General features: G+C 50.7%; 2 protein-coding genes across 2 annotated transcripts in view; one reads left to right on the top strand and one right to left on the bottom strand.

The window, feature by feature from the left end:
- arhgap23a (Rho GTPase activating protein 23a) overlaps positions 1 to 16,649 on the top strand; it is a 52,135-nt gene extending 35,486 nt beyond the window's left edge. The window contains exons 7-24 of the mRNA XM_080009190.1: positions 1,346 to 3,005; positions 6,592 to 6,747; positions 7,741 to 7,852; positions 7,955 to 7,994; positions 8,145 to 8,282; positions 8,818 to 9,126; positions 9,239 to 9,300; positions 9,390 to 9,508; positions 10,041 to 10,159; positions 10,386 to 10,538; positions 10,722 to 10,800; positions 11,507 to 11,580; positions 11,775 to 11,864; positions 12,012 to 12,137; positions 12,244 to 12,285; positions 12,467 to 12,560; positions 14,034 to 14,065; positions 14,249 to 16,649. Of these exons, the coding sequence (XP_079865316.1) occupies positions 1,346 to 3,005; positions 6,592 to 6,747; positions 7,741 to 7,852; positions 7,955 to 7,994; positions 8,145 to 8,282; positions 8,818 to 9,126; positions 9,239 to 9,300; positions 9,390 to 9,508; positions 10,041 to 10,159; positions 10,386 to 10,538; positions 10,722 to 10,800; positions 11,507 to 11,580; positions 11,775 to 11,864; positions 12,012 to 12,137; positions 12,244 to 12,285; positions 12,467 to 12,560; positions 14,034 to 14,065; positions 14,249 to 15,646 (4,803 nt within the window). The 3' untranslated portion in view covers positions 15,647 to 16,649. The remainder of the gene's footprint in view (positions 1 to 1,345; positions 3,006 to 6,591; positions 6,748 to 7,740; positions 7,853 to 7,954; positions 7,995 to 8,144; positions 8,283 to 8,817; positions 9,127 to 9,238; positions 9,301 to 9,389; positions 9,509 to 10,040; positions 10,160 to 10,385; positions 10,539 to 10,721; positions 10,801 to 11,506; positions 11,581 to 11,774; positions 11,865 to 12,011; positions 12,138 to 12,243; positions 12,286 to 12,466; positions 12,561 to 14,033; positions 14,066 to 14,248) is intronic.
- A 2,159-nt stretch (positions 16,650 to 18,808) lies between these two features.
- On the bottom strand, positions 18,809 to 20,814 carry hexim1 (HEXIM P-TEFb complex subunit 1). Its single transcript, XM_080009901.1, has one exon. The coding sequence runs from the start codon at positions 20,391 to 20,393 to the stop codon at positions 19,269 to 19,271; it is 1,125 nt and encodes a 374-aa protein (XP_079866027.1). The 5' UTR covers positions 20,394 to 20,814; the 3' UTR covers positions 18,809 to 19,268.
- Positions 20,815 to 24,611: the final 3,797 nt, after the last annotated feature.

The raw sequence follows: 24,611 nt of genomic DNA, 5'->3' as shown, positions 1-24,611 counted from the left end.
ATGACTAGAGAATGACTCAGAAAGGCTTTAATTGGATCATGCTTTCATAATAAACCTCAATATTAGCCCTCAAAGCACGAGTGGAATAGCAGCATTCATGCTCAGTCACACCCCCCGGCGCACACATTTTCATTAGTGTACAAGTTTCTCCACCGCTCGCTCACATGACCAGACATGCACAGGCCGGCCTCTCCCATTACACAGCAGCCACGCCGGCACATATTTCACTCTAGGCCTCTGGTCCGGGTCACCAAAGCTACGCAAGTGTCCCTTCTACCACCCTGTTCAAACCGCTACCATCGCTACTGGGCCAAACACTTCCTCTGCCATCCCCTAATGCCAGAGCCCACTCCTCTCCCCTCCTCCGACCTCACGCTCCTCCCCGCACGCCTCTATCTGCTGCATTCCAAGCATGACATCATCAGCCGTGCGCCTCCCTTCGTGCTCCCACAGGGTGGAGTGAGGGGGAGATGCAGGGGGAGGAGAGAGGGAGTTTTGGAAGAGTCAGAGGAGGGAGAGAACGAGAGGATCGGCACAAACACGGGGCTGAAGAAAGGAGAGGAAAACTAAGAAAGTGTGTTTTAGAGGAAAAGTTTGTATGCGAAAAGTACATAGATGTAGGGAAAGTGTTATTTGCACAGGGCGAAGCGGTGCAGTGTGAATACTCCTCCTGTCCTCATTTCTGTTTGTGTTGACTACAACCATGTTGTGTGGTTTCCACGAAGCTCCCAGACTCTGTCGGATGGCCTAGAACATTTAGGTAAACAATTCTCCAAATGCCTTTTTTATTTGAATATATTTATTAATGGGAGTGGCAAAACTGATTGTTAGTTGGTTGCCAATTGTTGTCCCAAGTTAGTTAGTATTCTGTATAGGTAGGTTTGTAGGTAGGTGGATAGACAGTTTGAATCTTTATTTTATTTGATATAGATAGATAGATAGATGGTTCATGTTATAAACAGTACAGCATGTACATGTATGTGGGACGTAATGTAGACATGCATTTTTTTCACCTGAGTGCTCTGGCTTTTGCTCAGGGCAGCTCCTAATTTATTTTGCTAGCTCACTGTTTGTGCTGAGAGCAGAGGCCCCTGGGACGAATTGTTGCAAAGCGACTGAGCTGAGCGAGGCAATTCTGCAGTTGGAAATGTTTGGTAATGTAGTGCTGTGTGAAGCACTGTTATAAATTTTGTTTTCTGAGTCCTGTTGACAATCCGTACTCTCCAGCATGAGGATGGATATTTTAATCTCGGCTGATGTTTCTCTTCTTTCGAGCACAATCGCACACAGTCTTCTAGCCTTCCTCTCATTATGCCTCTGTCTCACCTCCATCCCTCTTCCGCAGGCATACTCTCAGGATGCCTACCTGAAGGGCAACGAGCCTTACTCAGGGGGAGCCAAGAATCTACCGACACCGCCTCCCCTGTGTTACCCGCGTACCAAGTCCCAGCCCCCAGCTGGAGCGCCTCTGTCTGTCTCTATGGGCCAGAACCAGCTGGATAACTGGAGTCGCTGGCCGAGCCCCTCCTCCCCGCTGGACAACCGTTCTGCTGTGGGCAGCCCGGCCAGCTGGCAGGAGAGCAGGGCAGGAGAACCAGGCGGGGTGGGCCACAGCAGCCCGGCCCACCGCACCGAGGAGATCCAGTACGGCATGACCAGCCAGCAGCCACAAGGACAGGCCAGGGGTCGCTCCTACTCCTCCTCTTCCTCTTCAGGGGGTCCTCTATCCAGCCCGCTGCAGGTCCACTACCCAAACAACAGCGCTGTGGGCTCCTCCCAGGCCCAGCCATGGAGGTCTAAGCAGGCCTGGGGCAGCCCACCCCAGCCCCCGCCTCCACCCCAGCTCAGCCACAGCCGCACCGACCACTGCCAGCGGGCGCTGTCCGACTGGTACTACAACCAGCTACCAGAGCGCTCGGGGCGGCGCATACAGACGCGGCACCGCAGCTACTCTCAGGACCGGCTCGGTGAGACCAGGAGGCACCACCAGCAGACGGGCGCCTGGCCCCACAGCGCCTCGCAAGATACGCTACTGCTACTGCAGCAATCAGGACCAGGGCCCCAAGGAGACCCTTACTGGACCTATGGCGAGTGGGAGGGGGCACCGAACAGCGGCCACCATGCATCCAACTATGCCCGAACGCGCTCTGAGAACCTGCTGGCCCAATACGACCGTTCGTACGGCCGCTCGCTAGAGATGCTGGACCAGACTGTGTCTGGGCTGGTCTCACCTCTTCTGGAGAGGCACATTTGGCCCCAGCAGCCCCCTCAGCCTCCACCAAGACCGGATGCTCACCAGAGACAAGGTAGCCATTACGCTTCAGGTCAGGCTCCTCCAATGTCTCGACAAGCACAGTCTCATCACAAACACCACCCTCAAACCCACACGCCAACCCACTCCCAGCCCCAGCAGGCGACTCCACAGAGCTGGCGTCTGCCTTCGGGACAGAGCATGGATGGCCAGCTGGTGGGATACCGCAGCTACAGCCCCTCTTTTTACCGCAAGACGGGCCGCATTATGCAACAGGCCCACTCCTTCAGGGACCCATCTTACTCTGGCCCTCACCTCAATTGGAACACGCCAAAAATTAGCCCTCCAGAGGGAACCCCCGCACCTCTTTCCAACTCCACAGCTTCTCCCTTGGCCTCCACGATGCCCGAGCCCCAGGACAGAGCGTACCGGCCCACCAACCACGAGAGGGACACAGGCTCGGGGTCGGGGTCGGGTTCTGGCTCTGGTGAAGGGCAGACGGAAGTGTCTGCCCAGACCCAGGAAGTGGTGCTGAGGCAGAAACCTCCCACCGGGCGGAGGAATGCCCACGCCATGCGCCACCCGCACTACGCACTCCCACTGGACGGGCTGGAGCCCGACTTGTTTTCCCCTGAGCCCCAGGAGCCGATCCCCATCCCCCAATCCACGGGAGGGGCTGCTCCCCGCAAAGCAAATGGAAACTTAGCCACACTTTCCCTAGAAGAAGACTCGCTAGCCTCCATACCCTTTATAGGTAAGGACAAACCCTCATCCATTCATCCATTCATTTTATTATTTGCTTTCCATTTATCCTACACATTTATCCCTTCTAAGTCACTAACCAACTCACTAATCAACCAATCAACAGTTTGGTGGTTACCATTAATTATAAGTAATACTATTTAGTATAAGTGTGTGTGTGTGTGTGTGTGTGTGTGTGTGTGTGTGTGTGTGTGTGTGTGTGTGTGTGTGTGTGTGTGTGTGTGTGTGTGTGTGTGTGTGTGTGTGTGTGTGTTGGGTAATACTGGCACTTCCAACAGTCTCACACATCTTTTCACCAGCAAATGAGCAAGTCTGACAGGATGGCAAACTGCTGCTCATGTCAGACTCCTGGTGTGTGTGTGTGTGTGTGTGTGTGTGTGTGTGTGTGTACACTGTATATACAGTGTGTATATATATATATATATATATATATATATATATATATATATATATATATACTGCATACAGTATCTATAAATATATTTTTTTTTTATCTCAAAAAGAGGAAATGTATTTAATTTCATTATGAACAACGCATTCAACACTTTGACTGTGAGATGCAAGTAGGAAGGTATGTACGTTAGCAGCCTCCATGGACTGACTATGTACAGTATGCTGTGCATGTTTGCGTCAGCAGCACTCGCTGTATTCATGTCCTAGCTTGTCCTCTCTTCTGTTAATGGAAAAAGAAAAAAAAAAGGCCTTACAAAGGACACTGGTATCACTCAAAATGGACAGCGGTCTAGAAATGGATCGCTGTGCAAAATAAGGCAGAAGCATCCAGCCAGGCAGGTTAGGCTTTGTTTTTGCAGTTTGCTCACATTCTCAAGAGAACTCCTCATCTAGATTAGAACAGATTATCATGTGTTCCTGACGGTGATCATGTTGGTAAATAACTAGGCAGAACAAAACGCATACTGCACTGCGGAAAGAACAGACGACTACTCTTTTAAAACAAGAGAAGTGTCACGGATCTGTAAAACTGCAAGGCTCGTTCTTGACTGGAACCTTTGAGTTGAATGAAGTGAAACTACGCAGTTTCGTTTCGGCTACAGGCTGGGACTCGTTTAATGACCAAAGGCAGAAACTAGGCTAGTCTCTCCCATTAGACAGGAACTCTGTACCGTCTTCTCTCTCTTTTCCATCTCTCTATCCTCTATCTGTCTGTCCCTGACGGAGATGCCATCCAATCACTGCCTGTTTTGAGGACATTGTTTTATGGATGGCTGTCGTTCCGTTGTCTGCGAGGCACAGAAGCCCGAAACTGAGAATGGAGTCGCCGGAAGGTATTGGGCAACTATCGCTGAACAGTGTGGGGGCCCAAACACTCAGCTGTGCCCCGCCAGCGCCACTGGAGCTCCTTGTCCTCAATGCCGCTATTGTGTTCCAGTGAAAGATTGAAGGAGGGGGGGGCTGACGGGGGTCCCCTCTTCTCTTTACTGGCTGGACTGTTCACACAACGGTCAGCCTGACCGGATCCGAGGCCTACTGTCTGTTCTCAATAACATCTGTCTTTCTACCAAGGCCTCTCATCTCCTCTGGCCACCAAATTAGTCCGTCCGCGCCCCCCCCATCTCGCACACCCCTTTTCTCTCTCTCCCTCTCTCTCTTCTTCTGGCTCCAGTCCTCTATTTCCTGCTATATCTCCCTTGCTTTTATTTTCACTCCGCTTCCTCTTTTTTTTTTTTTTTTTGATTTCTTCCTTTTTGTCTCGAGGTCGATTTTAACTTGTTCCCGCTCTGTTTACCTCCCTGCCTGCCTCTCCGGCTCTCCTCGTCTCCGTCGCTCTGTCTCTGTCTCTCTCTCTCTCTCTCTCTCTCTCTCTCTCTCTCTCTGGATTGATCTCCATCTTGCTGAGATAATGAAGTCTGCTGCAGAGAGAGGTGGAAAATGATAAACAGCAGGCTGATGTGTACAGCTCTCTTCTGGAGGGAGCGAGCTCACGCTTTGGTCTCCTCTGCCTTTGGTAATAATGGCCTTTGTTAAAGCCACAGCGCTGCTATTTCTGGTCCTTGCCGTAAAGAGGCAGATTCCACATCCTAGATCTGCCCCCCATTCTTTATTTTTTTCCAAGTAGGAGAAAATGAGCCTTATTGAAAGAGGGTTAGGGCTTGAGAAGGCATTAAAAATGGCAGAGATGGAGACGGAAAAACAAGAGAATTGAAAGGTGGTGAGCGAGACCAAATTGAATTGAAATGGAAAAGTGAGGAATTACAAGGGATGCGGGATTCGGGAACAGGTGTGCAGGCAGGGGGTCAAGGAGGATTGTTGTTGAGGGAGACTAAATGCACTGCATATTGAATTCAAAAGAAATGAGCGCTGTGCGATGAATTAAAAATAAAACAGATCCTGCGACGACGCGGCGTGCGTTTTCAAAAGGCCAGGCCTTCATGTTGGTGTGCGAGGGCGGTTCTGGACCCCAGTGAGTAAGCCAGAATCGTTCAAGCCTCTTAAAGCTCTGAGAGAATGAAGCAGTGCTGCCCTCTGTTGGGCGGTGTGAGGAGCGCCGGCCTCGCAGCCAGCGGTTTCAAATGTCACTGACAAATCCTGCTTCTCCTCGCTCTATGCAAATAATGGCTGGTTCTTTAATCCTCCCGCTCAGGCAGGAAATGAGTGTGTGTGTGTGTGTGTGTGTGTGTGTGTGTGTGTGTGTGTGTGTGTGTGTGTGTGTGTGTGTGTGTGTGTGTGTGTGTGTGTGTGTGTGTGTGTGTGTGTGGACTCCTCCACACAAGGTAATCGTGCATGACGTGAGGGTGGCCGTGTTTGTGCGCCGGCGTGTGAGGCAGTTTCATATCCTGTCCTGTCGTTTGCAACAGTTGAATTATTAATTCATGCAATTTTAGTTTCCGGATTCGTGCACTATCCAGAGGCGACGCCAGCAGACGTCATCTGTAATGTGCAAAAATGTACAAATCATCCGATGTTGTGGTATTCGCCGCGCACCGCAACAATTTACTACGTTCATATCTGTCGCACGGCTCTCGGACAGTCATGGACGACATTTCATGAAAGAAGTGAAACCCCGTGCCGGCACGCGCTACCTGTCAGAAACATCCGCCTTGTTTCCTTCGGAGGCGCGTCTCGCGGCAGGCGGCTACGGCGCTGCAGCTTAAACTGGATCAGGTCTTATCTCCTCGGGGGCCTGTTTAGACTCATTGCAGGTTTGTCAGTTTGTCTCCATTTCACAACAGCTCCGTTCTGGGTTTGAGCGGTATTTGCGTCGTCAACTGGTTTGAAACTGGTTATAGGTGCTTGTCTTGCCGTTGACCTTCATGGACTTCTCACCGGGAGGCAAAGAAGTATCTTAAATATTGCACGGCGCGACTGGTTGTAGCATCTCCGACGTTGCGGTCGGCGAGCGCCCGATCTCCCCATCGGGCCTTTTTTTTTTAATTTATTTTACTGACTGTCCTCCTCTAGCCTCCTCTTTTCATCTAACCCCCCCACCCCCCTCTCTTCCATTTCCCCCTCCTTCCTTCTTATCTCCTGATTCCCTTCCTCCCTTTTAACAACCCCCGCCCCCACCTCTCCCCTCCCTTCCCGGTGCTGTCCCCTCTCCCAACCCCGTCCCCCTACAGATGAGCCGACCAGCCCCAGTGCTGACTTGCGTGCGCGCCACGTGCCGGCGTCTTCCGTGGTGTCCAGCGGCATGAGCTCGGCCCCTGCTGTGGTCACTAGCCCCGCCTCCCCCACCTTCACCTTCCCCCTCGATAGGCTCTTCTCACATGACTGCAGTGAGTGCCCAGACTCGCGCCGGGGCCCCGCCGCCCCATGCGGGCGCGGCAGTTCTTGCGACTTTTTAGCAAACCGCCCGAACTCTCTCTGCATGAAGCTCTTCCGGAACAATGTTTGATCTGTGTCGTTGACGTGTGATGTAGAAACGTCCTGTTTGTCCGCCATCGAGGGGAGGGGGGTTATGCAGGTTTGTAGGTTGTACGAGCTGCTTGTTCTCCGGGGATTCCAAGGATTTTGTAGATACATGCTTTGCATGGTTTTGTTTCATTTGGATTTTTATTTTTTTTTAATTTGCATGCCCAATACAAAGAGGGGTGTACACTCCACGTTACACTTAAGGTTTTTCTAGGGCCGTAATGGTTTGGGCTGGGTAAAAAAAATACGAATCAATCCTAAACTTTTCCTGGAGGTTATGCTACCATTTTTTATTGGACTGTATTTGCGCCGCAAAAATGTTTTGGAATGCACATCAGATGGTATACTCAGAAGATGGTAGCCGCTCTCATTATGTACAAAATGTTTTTGGATATAGAACCGTATCGTGACCCGTTCGAAATTGAATGAAATGGTGAGATCCTGCCCAATACCATCGTGGTCCTGACAGACTAGTGCATGATGCTCGGAGTTCAGACGGCTTTGCACGGCGCCCCAAACGCATGCCACGCTCAAGGCCTCTCCACATGCACGCCACCTCTGCACAAAGTCACCCGTGATGTAGGACGCCAGTCCGTCTCCGCGCATTCTGTCCTTCTCACCTCACTCGCTCAGTCGTCCACCCACCCACCGAGCTCCACCTTCGCCCCTTCTCCCTCCGCCCTTGTCTAACCCAACACGCCGGTGATTGGCATTACATCAACATTCTTCTCTTCTTCTCCTTTTTTCATTTTTTTTTTTTTCCCTCTCCCTCTCTCTCTCTCTCTCTCTCTCTCTCTCTCTCTCTCTCTCTCCTCGCTGTCCCACCTCTCTCGCTCACTCATCCTGTCACTGATCAGGCGATATTAAATCCAGTCGTCGTTCCTCCTATCTTCTAGCCATCACCACGGAGCGCTCCAAGTCGTGCGACGAGGGACTGAACAGCTTCAGGGAGGAGGGCCGCGTCTTCTCGTGAGTGCACGTGGACGAGGGTACCCTTGGTTTAACATGTGCACTCGTTATTTTTGGAACAGTTGCCCTGATCAGTGTTTTCTGTGTCATTCCTCCCTTCAGAAGGCTGCCAAAAAGGGTCAAGAGTTTCTTTACTGTCGGGGTAGGTCTCCCTGAACACTGACCATGAGATTGAATTCAACAGTAGATCACACTCTATGATGGAGTCCGTTGCGGTTTAAAAAAACAAAAAAATTAATAAAACATAGAGGCTATTGTGCTGAGATGTTAACTTGATTTTGTGGGGTTACAGTCCCTGGAAAACCTGGGGACGGCGGAGGAAGTGCGCTCCAAACGCCATTCAACCTCCGAGCTGGGAAACATCACCTACAGCGACGTGCGACGAGAGGGATGGCTGCACTTCAAACAGATTCTCACCGAGAAGGGCAAGGTGGGCGAAAGAATGACCGGAGACGTTTTGATTCCACGTCCTGTGGGGAATTTTTGTCCCGAGGCAGCTCTCTCCCTTTTCCAGTGTGACTGGATAACGACATTTGGAGTGCATCATTTTCTGCATCGTTTCTTATTCCTTTTATTAATCATGTATTAAGCGAATCTTTTAGCAAGATGGCCGGCGAGGTTCACTGTTGCAGTTTTTTCGACTTGTACCCCAATATTTACATCTCTTCTTTCAGCTCATCATTCTTGTATTTTCATGTTATTGAACGAAATAGAAAGGCATCATATAATACAGGGAGAACCCAAAATTATGTTTATATCAATTTCTCAATCCTTTTTTTTGTGAATTGAACGTGGGCACCGACTCGTCGTTTCTTTTAGAACTGGGATTGGTGGAAAACGACGACATGCAGTCTGTGATTGGTTCGGTTGGATTGTGGACTTAGAATTTCAACTTGGTTGCTTCTTAATCTGTCTCCTCACATTTTACTGTCCTCCTCTCTCCGCCGCTGAATTTGGTGCCACAGAAGGTGGGCAGCGGCATGCGTCCGTGGAAACGGGTCTTCTCCGTGCTGCGCTCCCATTCGCTCTTCCTCTACAAGGACAAGCGGGAGGCGGTCCTCCGCGGGGCCACCCTGGGCGGCGGCGCCGAGGACGAGCAGCCCATCAGCATCCGCGGCTGCCTGGTGGACATCGCCTACAGCGAGACCAAGCGCAAGCACGCGCTGCGCCTGACCACGCAGGACTTCTGCGAGTACCTGCTGCAGGCCGAGGACAGGGAGGACATGCTGGACTGGATCAAGGTCATCAGGGAGAGCAGCAAGACGGACAGCGAGGTTAGACGGCGCTCCACTCCCTTTCACCTCTCAAAAGTGTCCTGTTGTTTTTTTTTTCACTATAGAGGGTGTTTCCAGCGTTGTGACTGGTGGATATCTGTGTCTATTTCAGGAGCTCGGCATCTCCAGGCAGGCGCTGATTAGTAAGAAACTGAACGATTACAGGAAACAGAGGTGAGATCCGCGCTCTACTTTTACTGTCACATTCTGCGTCACAGGAGGTTGTATTCAACAAAACTCTCTTGCTCCTTTTTGAGGTGCAGTCCCACAGGCGGCAAGCCCGACTCCTCTCCCAAGGTGCCTCGCATGAAAGCTCCTTTCCTTCTGGCCAAGGCGGAGAACGCTGCCGGGGCGCCGCGCTCGCCCCGACAGGAGGGGAAAGGTCGGTGATCACAGCTCTACAGCAGGGGCTCCCAATGAGAGAGAAATGAAGGGTCATTCTCTAAACAGGGCTATATTTGTTTAGTTATGGGCTACATAGTCTTAATTGTGGTAAACACATATGTTTCTACAATAGTAAAGTGTAACTTTATGTCATAGTTATTTCAAAATAAAATTTATCAAAGTTATTTTTATATTGCTGTGGCCACCCTAGAGCAGTGTTTTGGGTGTGTCACAGTGGTTGTCATTTTTGTCGTTTGTCACTTTTAAAAAGTGGGTCCCCAGAAAAAGAGGTTTGAAAAAGACGGCCCCAGAGCCCTCTTTCTCCCCGACGTGGGGCCCAGTCTCCACTTAAAATTTCCCAAACTGAGACCAATCAAGGGTGTCACTGTATGATTATATTATTGCAATTTAAAAGACAGTATTATTCATATTATTCAGTCAGCCGAATGTGTCTATATCCTAAATGCCCCCATGACACCTTACTAACATGATGCTTGTGCTATGTGTGTTTATCCCATTTTCTGCTGCAGAGGAGAGCAGTCCACCAAAGTCTCCGTGGGGAATCAACATCATGAAGAAGTCCAAGAAGGCGGGACCCAAAGCATTTGGAGTGAGGCTGGAGGACTGCCAGCCAGGTGCCAACAACAAGGTCTGTGCCAGTACCGCCCTCCTGACCTCAAACGAGGAAATACACAGTTTCAGACTTAAACAGGCTAAATAGAGGTGGTGCGATTAGATACTGAAATCTTGAGTATCTGCCCATACAAATACCATTCTGATGTTCTTTCCTTCCACAACCACTAAACTTCGGCCCAACACAATGTGATCGGTGCCATCCCATAATGTGTGTTTTGTCCACCCCCACCCCGCCCCAGTTTATCCCGATGATCGTGGAGATCTGCTGCGGCCTGGTGGAGGAGATGGGTCTGGAGTACACCGGAATCTACAGGGTCCCCGGGAACAACGCCATGGTGTCCACACTACAGGACCAGCTTAACAAGGGGGTGGACATCAACCCGGCGGAGGAGGTCAGCAACCATATCATCTCACTGATGAAAAACACAAGACACACACACACACACACACACACACACACACGCACGGATGCCGGTGCCGTTTGGCCGACCAGCTGCATTGAGAGACACTATTGTTGGTTTAGTCGAGTCCCTCGCCGACACATCTTTCTTTTCTTTCCTCTTCATCGTCAGCAGAAGTGGCAAGATCTGAACGTGGTCAGCAGCCTGCTCAAGTCCTTCTTCCGGAAACTTCCAGAGCCTCTTTTTACCGACGGTTAGTCCGTGTGTTTTTAGGACCATCGAGAATGAGATGCATATCATTTACATTTACATTTACATTTAGTCATTTGGCAGACGCTTTTATCCAAAGCGACTTACAAGGGAGAATAACATTCAAGCTACATTGCGACAGAGATTAGTGTAACAAATCTATAATATATACTGTATTCAGTATTACTGTATTCAGTACATGAATGTTATCGATATATATATTATGTTCGGAGTTCTTACCAGGTCCTTGAGGTGCTTGAAGTGCTTGAATTTCACCCTCAGAAATTGAAGTGCTGGAATGCAGTACCCTAAAAATAGCCCCTTTTGTGCTGAAAGTGCTTGAGAAGTCCTTGAAAAAAATGTGATTGTTGAAAACCTATGATGTTCCCCCTGGTTTTGTTATTCAAATCGTAGCGTTATGATAGTAGATGCCAATGAGATTAAGAGATGTATTTATAGATATATAATAGATATACTAATATAAATAATAGACAATGAGACTGCAGGCTCAACATGAAGGAGATATTTCATTTTAATTACAAACGATCACATCGAAAATGAATTATATTTGTTTTGCATGAAGTCCTTAAAAAAATATATACTCAAAAAGGTACTTGAGTTGGATTTCATTTTGCAGTGCCAGAATGAACCCTGTATATTTTATTCATATATTCTCGTAATACTTCTTTGACTGTCTCATGTCTTAACAGACAAGTACAACGACTTCATAGATGCCAACCGAATGGAAAGTGCATCAGACAGGCTAAAGACCATGAAGAAACTGGTACGCAGGCCTCCTCATGTTAACATTTCAAAGTGTGCTCCTTATGAACAGTATACTTTGCCCTCCAGTGTGTGTGTGTGTGTGTGCGAGCGTGACCGTGTGTGGGTGTACAGTATACTTCATTGGAAGCGAGAGAGAGAAAGGGACGGGTTTCACATGTTTTCCAGCCGTAACGTTTCTCTGGTGCTCTCCAGATCCGTGACCTCCCCGACCACTACTTCCACACCCTCAAGTTTCTGGTCGGCCACCTGAAGACTGTCGCCGACAATTCGGATAAGAACAAGGTGTGGGTCTGAGGACGTTGTCTCTTGCGGAGAAGTTGTGCTTTTGTGTCCAAAAACAACTCTTTGAGCAGTGTGTGTGTGTGTGTGTGTGTGTGTGTGTGCGTGCGTGTGTGTGTGTGTGTGTGTCTGTGTGTGTACGTGTTGCAGATGGAACCCCGCAACTTGGCCCTGGTATTTGGACCCACGTTGGTGCGAACATCTGAAGACAACATGACGGATATGGTTACACACATGCCTGACCGCTACAAGATAGTAGAAACGCTCATTCAACATGTGAGAACTATTACACACACACACACACACACACACACACACACACAGTCAACTCATAACACACCGCATGCCAATTTACAGATATCTTCTCTTGTTCTCTTTTCAGTATATCTGGTTTTTCAATGAAGAGCTTGACAAGGAGGAGAAGGTGCGTTTTCCTGTTTACAATGTGATCAAAGAATATTTTCACACTCCACGCTTTGTCTTAAAATGACTTCAAGGAAAACTCCCAGTGACTCCCGATTGATGGCTGAGGTCAAAAAAAATACTGTCGTTTCCCTTTAAACGATCCGGTTATTCGTTTGACTCCGATCCCTGTGGCCCCGCAGACGCCGGTAGACACGGAGGACGTCCAGCCGGCCCCCAACATCGACCACCTGCTGTCCAACATCGGCAGGACCACAATGTTAGGGGAGGCCTCAGGTGAGCACGCTGCTCAGCGCCCGGCAGGGGGAGGCGGAAGGGGCTCTCACTGGGCCCCCTGCGTTGAGACGAGAGGCGAGACGGATAGACCCCTGGCTGCAGCCGTTGAGCTTGTTGTGCCACTATAGTTGTGCCCACACCTGCTACTGCTTTCAGCCGACCTCTTTTTCCTACTTGTCGTTTATCTTCTTCTTTCTCTGTTCATCTCTGCATCGTTCTCTCAGCTGAGCCTGTGGAGCAGCCATTGCGGTAGGATGGGTTTTCCACTGGCTGTGTGTGTGTGTGTGTGTGTGTGGGTGTGTGGTTTGTATGGGTACGAGTGAGTGGGATGCAGGGAGAGAAACGGAAACATTCACTGTTTGTTGGTGGTGTCTATGTCTCTAGTACCTCTCCAGGTCGACCTCAACAATAGAGAAAATTGATTATCTGGACTAAGACCGGACAGAATGAGCTGACTAGTCTTTCATTACCTTGGTAGTCTAGAATTAATCAATCTTAAATTAAGCAACGTCTTTGAAAGCTAACCCTAACTGTATATTCTGGATGGATTAAAGTAGGATTAGTTTAGTCCTGATTTAGATTAAACCCTGTCTGCGAAAGGGCCAATACGTTCTCATGTATTATAGGCCCTTGCTCTCTCTCGCATAAAAATAGAGCCAGTTCAGACAAAAATGGCTGGCAATCGCTAATAAGTACACGATAAAAAAAGGAATACTCAGTAAATAGGGGGGGGGTCTCAGATTGAATCAGGTTTGATTTCGGGGGACTCAGAAGGAAAACAGTTTGGGACCCCCTGATCTAAGGGCCCCCTCTGTTGGTCCTTTCTGTAGCCAGATCATTCCCCCGTCGGGCTCCATGCGCTTGGGTCTGCCATAGAAGGTGTGTGTATGTGTGTGTGTGTGTGTGTGTGAGGAGTGTGTGTTGTCTCGGGTTGTATGTCTGCATCCTGCCTGAGGGAATGTTTGCTTTTTGACGCCCTTCTCCTCGTTCCGTCACTCCTGCCTTCACACGCTTCCCAACTGTCACATACGTGTTCTCCGTGGCGTCATCGGCGTGTGCTGTGGTTTTCCCTAATGCAGTTTCTCCAACCTCCGTGCGCGCGCACACACACACACCTACACACACCCACACACACACTACCCCGCCGCTGAACACACTCTGATCACACGCCATTCATATCGGGTTGAAAATGTTTTTCGTTGTCTCCCTCCTCACTGTGCAGTGTCATTCTGGTGTGTGGACGGTGTCTTTGTTAACAGGCCCGTGAAGGTCAGATGGCACAGAGGAAGGAAAATTCTTAACAAGCTGTTAAAAATGTTTTTTGTTTTTTTTTCAATTTGTGGAAGAACACATGACCTTGAAAAAATAGATGAGCAAACGTATTTTCTCTGTGCCCTCTATTCACTTGCCCTGCATCACTTTGCTTTGGGAGTTCACCTTCTGACCCATTTTTTTTATTCTGTTCCCCGACAGACTCAACCAACAGTGACTCAGCTAAATCCAAGGTAAGGCCTTGGTACGGTGGTGGTTCGGGCTCGAATTTCGTGCTCAACTTCAACACAAAGTCCAGTGTGAGACATTTATCACAAGCGGACATTAAGCCAATTAAAACATAGAACCAGCGCCGTGAGGTCAGCTTGTAGGTGTGTAAACCGGCTTGACCAGACTGATCCTTCATTTCTTTTTAGGGGTCGTGGGGATCAAAGCGAGACCTGACCGCCAAGGACTTCCTGACCCTGTCCATCATGTCAGCCGTCACCGGCCGCAAACGCAGGAAGCGCCACAACGGCCGCCTGGTGGGCAGCAGCACGGACGACGACTCGGAGCAAGAGCCGATCAAGCCCAGCCACGTGGGCTCTGAGGAGGGAGAGGAGGCGGAGTCACCCGTGGGCGACACGGCTCCGCGAGCCCAGGCCGAGGAGGACGAGGACGAAGAGGCCGAAGAAGAGGAGGATGAGGAAGAACGGGAAAGGGAGGCGACGGTGGAAAGGGTCCAGCTGACAAAGGAAGCGGAGGAGGTGGTGGCGGCAGCGGCTCCCAGTCTACCCCCCGGCGAGGAGGCGCGGAAGGCGGCGCTGTCGCTCCACGACGAGGAGGCAGAGGCCGGGGCCAAGGTCAAGGGCTCTCCGTGGCGAGCGCCGGAGGACGCGCGCTCCATCGTGTCCGGTTACTCCACGCTCTCCACGTTGGGGCGGAGCCTGGTGTCGGAGGGCCACGACGCCGACGACGAGCACAGCGAGTTGGTGAGCGAGACGGACAACGAGAGCGGCTTCGCGTCGCGCTCCCTCACCCAGGAGCGGCCCGAGAAACACCCGGCGTCGCCCGCCGCGCATCCCCCGGCCGTCGCACGCAGCTTCCTCTACACACACTACAAACCCCACGCCCTTTCACCCACACCGCTTCTCTCGCCGCCGCCGCTCACATCCGAGCCCTCGGAGAAGAGTGAGGGGGGCGCGCGGTCCACCACGCCCTTATCCTCCTCCTCCTCCTCCAACCACAGACTGCACTCCCGGCCCTCCTTCAATTCCCACAAGCTCATCCAGTGCGACACTCTGGCCCGGAAGAAGGCCAAGGCCCGCTCCATGGACCTGCTGGACGTGGCCGGCTCCGCAGAGAGGAGCGAGGGGGAGGGCGGGCCGAGGGGGAGGAGGGACACGTGCAGGACCAACCTGTCGTCGGGCAGCAGCCAGGAGAGCCTGCGGCCGGCGCGGCTCAAGCCGGCGCTGCCCCCCAGCGAGGCCGCCTCCTTCACCCCGGCGGGACCGGGCCGCGGCTCCCTGGTGGACCAGGTGCGCGCCCGGCTCCTGGGCTCAGCCGACGACCTGCGCAGCGTGGGGCTGCGGAAGCCGCTCTCCCCCGAGACGCGGAGGAGGAGGCGCGCCTGGCGCAGACACACCGTGGTGGCCTCGCCCACCGAGGCCTCCGACAAGAGACCCCCGCTGAGCGTGGACGAGTTCGCCCTGTCCCCCGGCCCGGCCAAAAGTCTTCCTCTTCAGAGACAGAGACTTCACGCAGAGGCCTCCGTGGGGGAGGAGCTTCCCACCTCCCCCCGAGCGGCTCCATCTCGATTCCACCAGTACCTGTGACCCCACCCCCCTCCTCTCCCGCACCGATGACCTGTGGCTGGCGTTGCTGTTTCTCAGAGAGCCAGACGTAGCTGCTGAATTGACCCGCGTCAGTCAAAAACAAGCTGTGGGCGGAGGCCATTTGCAGACAGAAATGGGCCAGATGACCAGAGAGCAGCCTCCCGCTTCTTTGTTTAATTAGCTCCGTTGGCATGGCGAGGGATATTCTAGTGTTGCCAAAGCATTTATTGACTTGTTTTTATTTTGTATTGTCATTTTTTACTTTGTGTCCACTTATTCAGATGATTCTGAAACTGGGCCGATGGACAGACCAAATCGCAGTCTATGATACAGCCAAGAAGGTGTGACCTCATGTGACCAGATAAGGGTTCTGACCAAATGCAACCTTCCGGTTCCCCCAGAGAATGGTGCTACTCAGCAGTCTGCAGATATACAATTATTTGCATATTGCTGAAGACAACATCAGAAAACCAGGATAGGAGAACGGACACCCACTCCCACTGTTTTCTCTCTGTTCTCTCTCTCACAACACAGATTCACTCACACTCACTTTCAGGAAAATATCAACACAAGATGGCTGCAAAATGACGATAGGGTCTCCATTTTTCTGGAGCCAGAGCTGACGTTGTACGAGTCCCAGCGCTCTGCTCAGGCCACAGAAGCAGTAATATGGTGGATAAAATGGTCGTTAGTGGAACTTACATGCAGAGGTACACACATATTCACACAAAACACAAGTGTCCGTAGTTGTTGCCATGTCTGTCCGTGCATTTGCCTGTTTGCCCAGCGATGTTTGTAAAGAAATGTGCAAATGTGGAGGTGTTTGTGTGTTGAGCTATTTTGTAACATTTGTACAAAGCCTTGTTAAGTTAACCTTGTAAATATAAATATGTTATCGTATTTGTTTTTGCTTTATTTTTCATCCTTTTGTTTAAGTTTACAAAAGTGCAAAAACATGCACAGGCATTTTTTCAAGATGTTACTTGAACAGTTTCCCTTAATATATTTTAGTGTGTGTGTGTGTGTGTGTGTGTGTGTGTGTGTGTGTGTGTATGTATATATATATATATATATATATATATATATTTACAATTATACATGCTATCTCCTCTCTTGTGTATATGTGTTAAGAGCAAACAAAAGCCGGATCCTTAATTCCTCCTAGATTGCCTTTCACCATGATTCTCAGCACCATGCATAATTCATCTATAGAAATCTACTAGAAATCTAGTTATGTGGTCATAAGAAAAAAAAACAAAAAACACAAATATACTCACCAACACACAACATGCAAATTGGTTAAAACATTTTTTTAAAGTTACCTCAGTAGTCATTTTCAGTAGGTTATGAAGGCAGAAAAGGAAGCAACTCTGCCACGCTTGGATTCACTGTTACCTCTATTTGTATAATTTGCCCCCAAACCTATTTATTGTATGGGATTTTGTGCTAACCCCACATACAGTATGACCTTTTATGTATTGGGAACAGATACAATACTACACGAACAGGGTTAAAATGATTGCTAATTTCTACATTTCAATTTTGTCATTGATGTTCCATTGTAATTATGTAGCGTTAATATATATGCACATGGCCTATCTTAGGGTTATGTTTGTATGTGTACGGTCGGCCTCGACTAAATCTTCCCTGACAGCAGGACTGCGTACAGCACAGGATGTGAAGACAAATTTTACATGCCCCCGAAAAAGCTGTTTTCATCTCACATCCTGACCATGGAACATTTTTTTTCCTTTACAAACAAGCAGTAACGGTGCAAAAATCATTCTTTGAGTGGCGTGAGACCCACCCGTTCTTACCCACCAAGTGGGTCTGATTTTTTTTTAATTTTATATGAAATGTTATTTTTATTTTTTATTTTTAAACATAGTCTCATCTTACCTCAAGATTTGTCCTACAAGTGCCTGATTTCTGGAATGTGTCGTTTGTTTGTTTTTGTTTTTTTGCAGTGCCATGGTCAGTGCTTGTGTTTTACATCTTCCTTTTGCTGTCTCAGAAGCTCTGTCTCCAGTTGGTGGTTGTTGTGTCCAAGGCGCTGCTGCCCCCATACATCGGTCTGTTACGAGCCTCCTCGAGCCAAGGAAACTACTATGCACTCGCTCTGCCAATAATACTCCAGCCACCAGCAGCTACTACTGATGCTTCTAAACGTGGGAAGCGTTGTATCTGAGCTGCTTTTGTCGAAGACAAAGAAACAACAACAAAAAGAGGTCGCCTCTCTTGCCTAGTAATTGATGGCATACGAATATGGTACAACTGACAAAAACCTTCGCCCGAGACATTAAGTCATACCGGACAACTGAGACCGGTACCATCTGTCGACGTTATACTTCCAATGACGAGCTGCAGAAAAAAAATCCAAACTGTTTACTTGGCATGAGAGTCAGAACTGCCCATGTCTTCATCGAAAGAAAAAAAATAAAAACTTACCACTTAATGTATTACTTTTTTTTTTTTTTTTTTTTTTTATATGTTTTGTCGTTGTATTTGAATATCTTTTTTTTTTTTGTAAATACTGTCTAGATATGTAACATATTGTATTGTGTACATTTGGAATTGCCCTTGAGTAAAATGATCTGACATGAGAACAACCGAGCTGAAAGTTTTGTTTCAGTCGAAACCACCCCCCCCCCCCTGTTGACGGTGTGCTTTAAAGGTTAAACCATGTAAATAAACAGAACTATGTTGTTAAAAGGTGGTCGCTGCGTGGTGTCGACGAAGCGCGAAACGGGTTTTACTTTTATTTCTCCGCGTAGTGTGACGCCGCTCCAGGCCCAAGCGGGAGGAGTGGCACCCTCTGCAGGTTGCAGGTGATCACGTCTCCACGCCGAGACCGACGCTGGACCCCAGCAGCAGGCCTCACGCTGCTGCCACGGTTGCCTGAATTTTAAAATAAATCTGATAAATGTTGAGAGATGGTTAATCCCTACCTCACTCCTTGGTGAGTCTCGGTATATTCTTTTCACAACATGGTGGCCGACGTCACCCCCCCCCCCCCCCCCCCCCCCGCTTAAATAGGTGTTCTTACTATTAGGTCATTATGCTGTTATGCAAGAACAATATCTTCAAGTATTAATAATAGTAATTGTAAATCAGTCATCACCACCACATGCATGACAGAATAACGGCAGTGCAGTCAAAATGTCTTTTTTATTTTTTTATTTTTTTTTTATTTCCCATTGGTTCAGACAGAACTGTTAAAATATTCACAGCATTTTTTTTTTTTTTTTTGCCAAAAAACTTTTAAGGTGGTCCAATTAGCTGCAGTTAAACAATTTAATTATTGGAAAATGCAACGTACACGTTAAAAAAAAAAAAAAAAAGAGACAAAATCGGTATACTTACGAACTTGACCAGAGAAAAAAAATCGTGTTCTCAAATACATTCTCTCCATAAAAAGAGAAATCATTTTGAAATATTTACATTCTGTCTTGAAAAAGTTTTGAATAGATAACCAACAGTCCAAATAGGGGGGGGGAAGTATTGCAATTCACTGACTGAACCGTCCCGGTAAACAAACCAATTACAGAAAATGGTAACAATTAAAAAAGAAATCCTGGTCATGTCCCATATTTTGACTTTCTTTTCCCCCCCAACATCCAGATTAATTCGCGTTGTGGCTCCGCTCGGCTGGTGCTGGTGATCCGCCCTCCCTCTCCTTGTCGCTCTGCTTCTGGGACCGGAGCTCCGTGTTCTGCGCCCTCAGCCGCTCCAGCTCCACCTCCAGCTCTCGGACCCGGGCACAGTCCTTCTGGGGCGGCGTGACCTCCTCCGTGACACCGGGCGCCGCGGCGCGCCGCAGCCGGTTGTTCTCCTCCTCCAGGCGGGACATGCACTTCTCCAGCTCCAGGTACTCCTGCACCAGCTCCTGCTTGGTCATGTTCTGGAGGCTCTCGACGTGGTACTTCTCGTAAGTCTCGGAAAAGTCTCTCTGGAGGAACTCGCCCCCCGCGTTGCCCGGGCGGCCGATCCCGTCGCTGCCCCCGCAGCTGCCGTCATCGTCCTCGTCCTCGTTGTCGAAAATGTCCTCCTCGCTGGCGGTGTCCTCCGTGCGGAGGCCGCCGGGGCCGGAGAGTCGCCTGGGCCCGGTCTCGGTGTTGAGGTCCGGCTCCTCCCGGTCGTGCTCGTCCATCAGGAACTGGGTGGTGTTGTAGGGCGCCACGGGCAGCCCCTTGGCGAACATCTCCTCCCTGACCCGGGAAGCCCGCGCCGTCTCCCGCTCGTCCAGGGCTTTCTTCTCCTCCCAGGACAGCTTGAAGTAGGGCTTCCAGCGGCGCTTCTTCTTGGACGCCCGGCGCCGGTGCCGCTTCTTGCCCTGGCGCGGGTCCGAGCCCACGCTCTCCCCTTGCACCTGACTCGACGTCTCCTCCGAGGGGCCGTCTCCGCTGTTGCCGTGCGCCACCAGGTTGCCTTCCCCGGAGGAATCCACCCCCGGCCCCGGCCCCTGGCAAGGGTGGGTCGCCACCGGGCACTTGGGGAGCGCGTTCCCGGCGGCCAACGCGGGACACACCTCCCTCTGCCACAACTTGTCAGCGTTCACGTCCCTGCCACCGTTCTCCGCCTGCTGCTGCTGCTGCTGCTGCTGCTTGTCCCTCTGGCGCCCCCTGCCGGCGGCCCCCGCGGCGGCGCGCTCGCTGCTCGGCGGATGCTCCGAGGCGGCTCCCCTCCCACCTGATGGGGCATCCGAAGTTTTCAGGTGATGGGTCCGCTCGGCGCTCGGTTCCGTCATCCTCGGTGCTGCGCGGATGGAGCCGCTCCCCTCAGCGCATTCTCAGACGGCGCTCCTGCCCGGGCTGACAGCTTTCGAGTCCGTGGTTTTGTCCCTTGTCGAAACACATTAAAAGTTCATTTTCTGGAAATAACGTCGCCTCTTCCTTAAAATAAAAAAAAACAAATAAACAAACTGATCTTTTGGGGCTCGGGTTGAGTTGAAGTTGTATAAAGTTTTCGACCGTAACAGTTGTTTATGTCGCTGAGGACTCGTCGGGGGCTGCCGTTGCTAAACTAGCGTTAACTACTTCGGCGCCACCGTAGGCGCCGGTCACTCGACGGCGGCGCTCCGTCGCCACGACAGTCTCCAGTGTGCCGCTCGAGAAGAAGGAGCTCGTGTTTATATAGCAGCTCCGCCTCTTGCCGCGCGCACGCTCTCGCCCGTGGCGCACGCGGCGCTATGGGGCGTGTAGTTCCGACCCCGCACGCGGCCGAGGGACGCGCCGGCCGACGAACTACACGTCCCGCAAGGCCCGAGCGACGGCCGAACGCGCCGGCCAATCGGCGGCCAGGGTGCCGGGCGGCGCGTGTCCCGCCCCTCTCCCCGGCGATTGGGCGACATCAAAAATGTGCTGTTGCTAAGCTCGGGGTCGTCTCCCATTGGCTCGTCCCTACAGTCGATCAAGCGCGCGGCGACCACGTGAGGAGAGAAGCCTGGGGCATTATGTGGACGATACTAAATACATCGGAGTGGGGGGGGGGGGGGGAGCAAACATAATAGTGAATACAGATTAGTATGGGTGCTATAAAGCGGTATTAAACTTGGGCTGCAGACGGTTTCAACATCTTTGCACACGCATCCCGTTTTCGTTTCGAACGTATCGTGGTGACGTTGCCCAATTTAAACTCGAGGAAACGCGACGGCAATCCCGCGTTTTTCCCCTCAAAAAAAATGAAAGGCGCTTCTCCCGGAAAGTAGTCCCCTTTGGACCGTTTGTTACGAAACAACACTATCCGATGCGTCCGATTTCGCGAGATTTACTGCGTGTGATATGAATTCCCGTCGTATAACGAGCTGGTGTTTTGTTTTCGAATGAGATCCGCTGTTTTGAAGTAATAAGCATGAGGGGGGGTTTGTTTTCCCCCCCCCCCCCCCCCCCTCCCGGTGCGCGGAGTGATATAGTGTTGCGACGAGGTGGTGGTGGTGGTGGTGGTGGGGGTGACTGGACTCAGCGTAAACAAACGATATTTATTGTCGAGCTTCCGCTACGGCAGCAGCTCCGCCGCGCCGCGTCCCGTCCCGGGCGGGCGAGCGAGCGGGCGGGAGACGTCCCGTCGTCGTCCCGTCGTCGTCCAAGCAGCGTCGCGGGCAGACAAAACACGTCCATTCCAAACACGTGCGCGGCCCCGTTTCCTCACAAAACGCGCCCGGGGTTCGCTGAAGTGTTTTTTCGTCCCCCGCTGAAAGGCTGAGCGAGCTAGCTTGCTAGCTAACGGAAGCTAGGCGTTGGTTGGCGAATTATCGTACGGCGACGGTAGTCCCAGAATAAGACAACACGTCAGACCCACAACGTGTATATATATATATATATATGTATGTATTAAAAAGCAAAAAAACATCTGATCAACGAAAACAATCAATGCGGCGTCTCGTCGCGCCTGGCTTGGGAGTAAATAACTTCTCAACGAGGCTAACGTGGGCACTTGCTCGCCGGCCGGTTGAGTTGACGACGGAACTCACGACAATAAGCACGACGAACGTCCCGGCGTAAAGCTCCGCCTGGAGGATTTCTCCTCGCTCGATTTCACCGGGTCCGAACGGGACGCTCTCGGCGCCGGAGGCAATCAGAGCCGCGCCTATCGGTCGCCTCAGCCTTCGCTCGGCGCTAACTAGGCCGGGGCGCCGTCTAATTCCCGGAACGCAGTTGTTCACAGTAACGCTTCCACGTTACAAGTGTCGACCGAACGGAACATTAAAGTCGCGGTACGGCGCGGCTAGTTCGACACTGAGCCGCCGCGACAGCGGGACTCTGAAATCGACAGCCACGAAGTGATTGTTTGGCTTGGAATTGTGCTGCCATGCACTGTTGGAGCCATTCTCAGCTCCAGTGAATATACTGTCTCGAATCGGCCACAGCAGTAAAGCAGCTAACCCGTTGGTGCTTTTTATTGCATAGATATTTGATTTGTTGCTAGTTTTAATCAAAGCTATATATATATATATATATATATATATTATTTTTCCCTTTTGGCTCTCTCTTCTCCACCCATCCACCAGCGATGGCGGTTATCCCGTGCAGTCTTTTAAGTCCCCTTGTTCTAGATACACATTGCAGTGGGTGCTTCATGAAAACCAGCTCTTCAAGCTTCCGTGTTGACAATGGAGCATCAAGAATAAAAAGCACTTCATCTTGCATGGTGCGGTGGAGGAGGACATGGTGCGGTGATGATGGAGTGCATGGTGCGGTGATGATGGAGTGCAGGGTGTTGTGAAGGAGTGCATGGTGCGGTGGTGGTGGAGTGCACGGTGCTGTGAAGGAGTGTATGGTGCGGTGGTGGAGGAGTGTATGGTGCAGTGGTGGAGGAGTGCACGGTGCGGCGGTGGTGGGGCGCACGGTGCAACTGGTGCGGGCGGTTGCCTGCGCGAACCCACTGGCGCGGTTTGGTGCCGCCCCTGGACCCCGCTGTCCAACACAGACTCCACTTGAATCCACTGGTTCCCTCCGAAAACACAGGCCCCGACGTGAGCCGCACCTTCTAGTTTGTGGTGATCGCTGAATTATTTCCTTGAATGCTTCCATGGGCGGTGGCGGTTATGCCACATGTTGTAGATTATTTCTACAATTGAGAGTCCGTGGACCACGAAAACACAGTGGGCCTGTTTTCGGCGTTTCAAGAGCCGGGTTGCGCTGCGAACTGGGACAGGAACTTGTTATTGTCGGGTTTCTTTTTTGGAGGAGCCATGTTTTATTTCGCCGGTGTCACCACGGTGAAGGCGGCGATCGGCACATTATATCTGACATTTTACAGATATTTTTGGGGCGGAGCTTTTAGGCCGTTCTGCAATTTTGGAGGGCGGTGAGAGGACGCGTCGCTGTGCGGCCGTGGCTCCTCAGCATTCGGGGGAAATGTCGCAACAACACACGCCCCATTCCCGAAGAGGGAGTCACGGCGGACGTACTCATGCTAGAGATCGGTAAACCGAAAGACACGGCCAATGTGTGATGAGTCCACCTTGAAAGCGGGGTGGGTGGCCCCGCCCATTCGCCCAGACCCTCCCGAAAGTCCCCCCTCGTCCCCTCGCTGTGCTGTGGTCTTTCGGGGGCCGATGTGGAGCCTCTGTGCAGACCTGTGATGCAGAGCTAACGCAGATGGATCGGACTTGTTCGTGTACAGGACTGGGACTGGTGTCTTAACCCGGCCATTTTGGTTTTTTTTGTTGCTATGTAAAGTCGTATGAGTTGTCGGGTGGGTGTGTTTGTAGAGGCGGAGGACCGGATAGAGTGTCAGCGGTTCAGCGCTCGCTATTCTGCTTGGTCACGGTCCTATGAGATTGCTCAACACAAAATCAAGAGAGAACCGCACCAGCTCGGCTATTTATTTTTTAAGATGATCCGTCTCTCGTACATTGTAATCTAACTATATGCTGATAATTGTAGGGTGGCGGAATAAGCCGGTCTTTAAGGGATTTGGAGCCGGATTCAGACGAGAAGGTCAATACAGAACTCACCCCGTGCTTCCCGAGCCGATATAGCGACGGGCCGCACGCTAACCGTGTTAGCTCAACGCAAGGCCACGGATGGGATCGACTAGCCTAGCTCCTGGGACAGGAGCGAAGCACATCTTCCAGCGTCTCAAAAAACTTGAGTTATTCAAGGGGGATGCATTTTGTGTCTTCACTACGAGGAGTAAAAAAAAAAAAAAAAAACTACAAGAACTTAGTTGTTTTGATCGCATATACTTTCAGAAAAAAAGCCCCCACCCACCCGTCCCCACCAAAAAACAACAACAAAAAACAACTGGAGGATCACTTTAAAAATGAATTGGTGTATTTGCAGTTACTTTGAACAACCAGCAGATGGCGGCAGTTTATAGGCCTGGTTGATTTCTTTTTTAAATCTGATAGGCTGGATTATATTGTGTTGCGTTTCCGTTTTTTCTTTTTACTGATCTTATTTTTTCTGTATGGACACCTTTTTTTTTTTTTTTTTTTTTTTTGTGTACCGTGGTGCACAGT

The sequence above is a fragment of the Zeus faber genome (assembly GCF_960531495.2).
Source record: "Zeus faber genome assembly, chromosome: 11".
NCBI lineage: Eukaryota > Metazoa > Chordata > Actinopteri > Zeiformes > Zeidae > Zeus > Zeus faber.
This window is presented reverse-complemented; position numbering and strand designations above follow the sequence as displayed.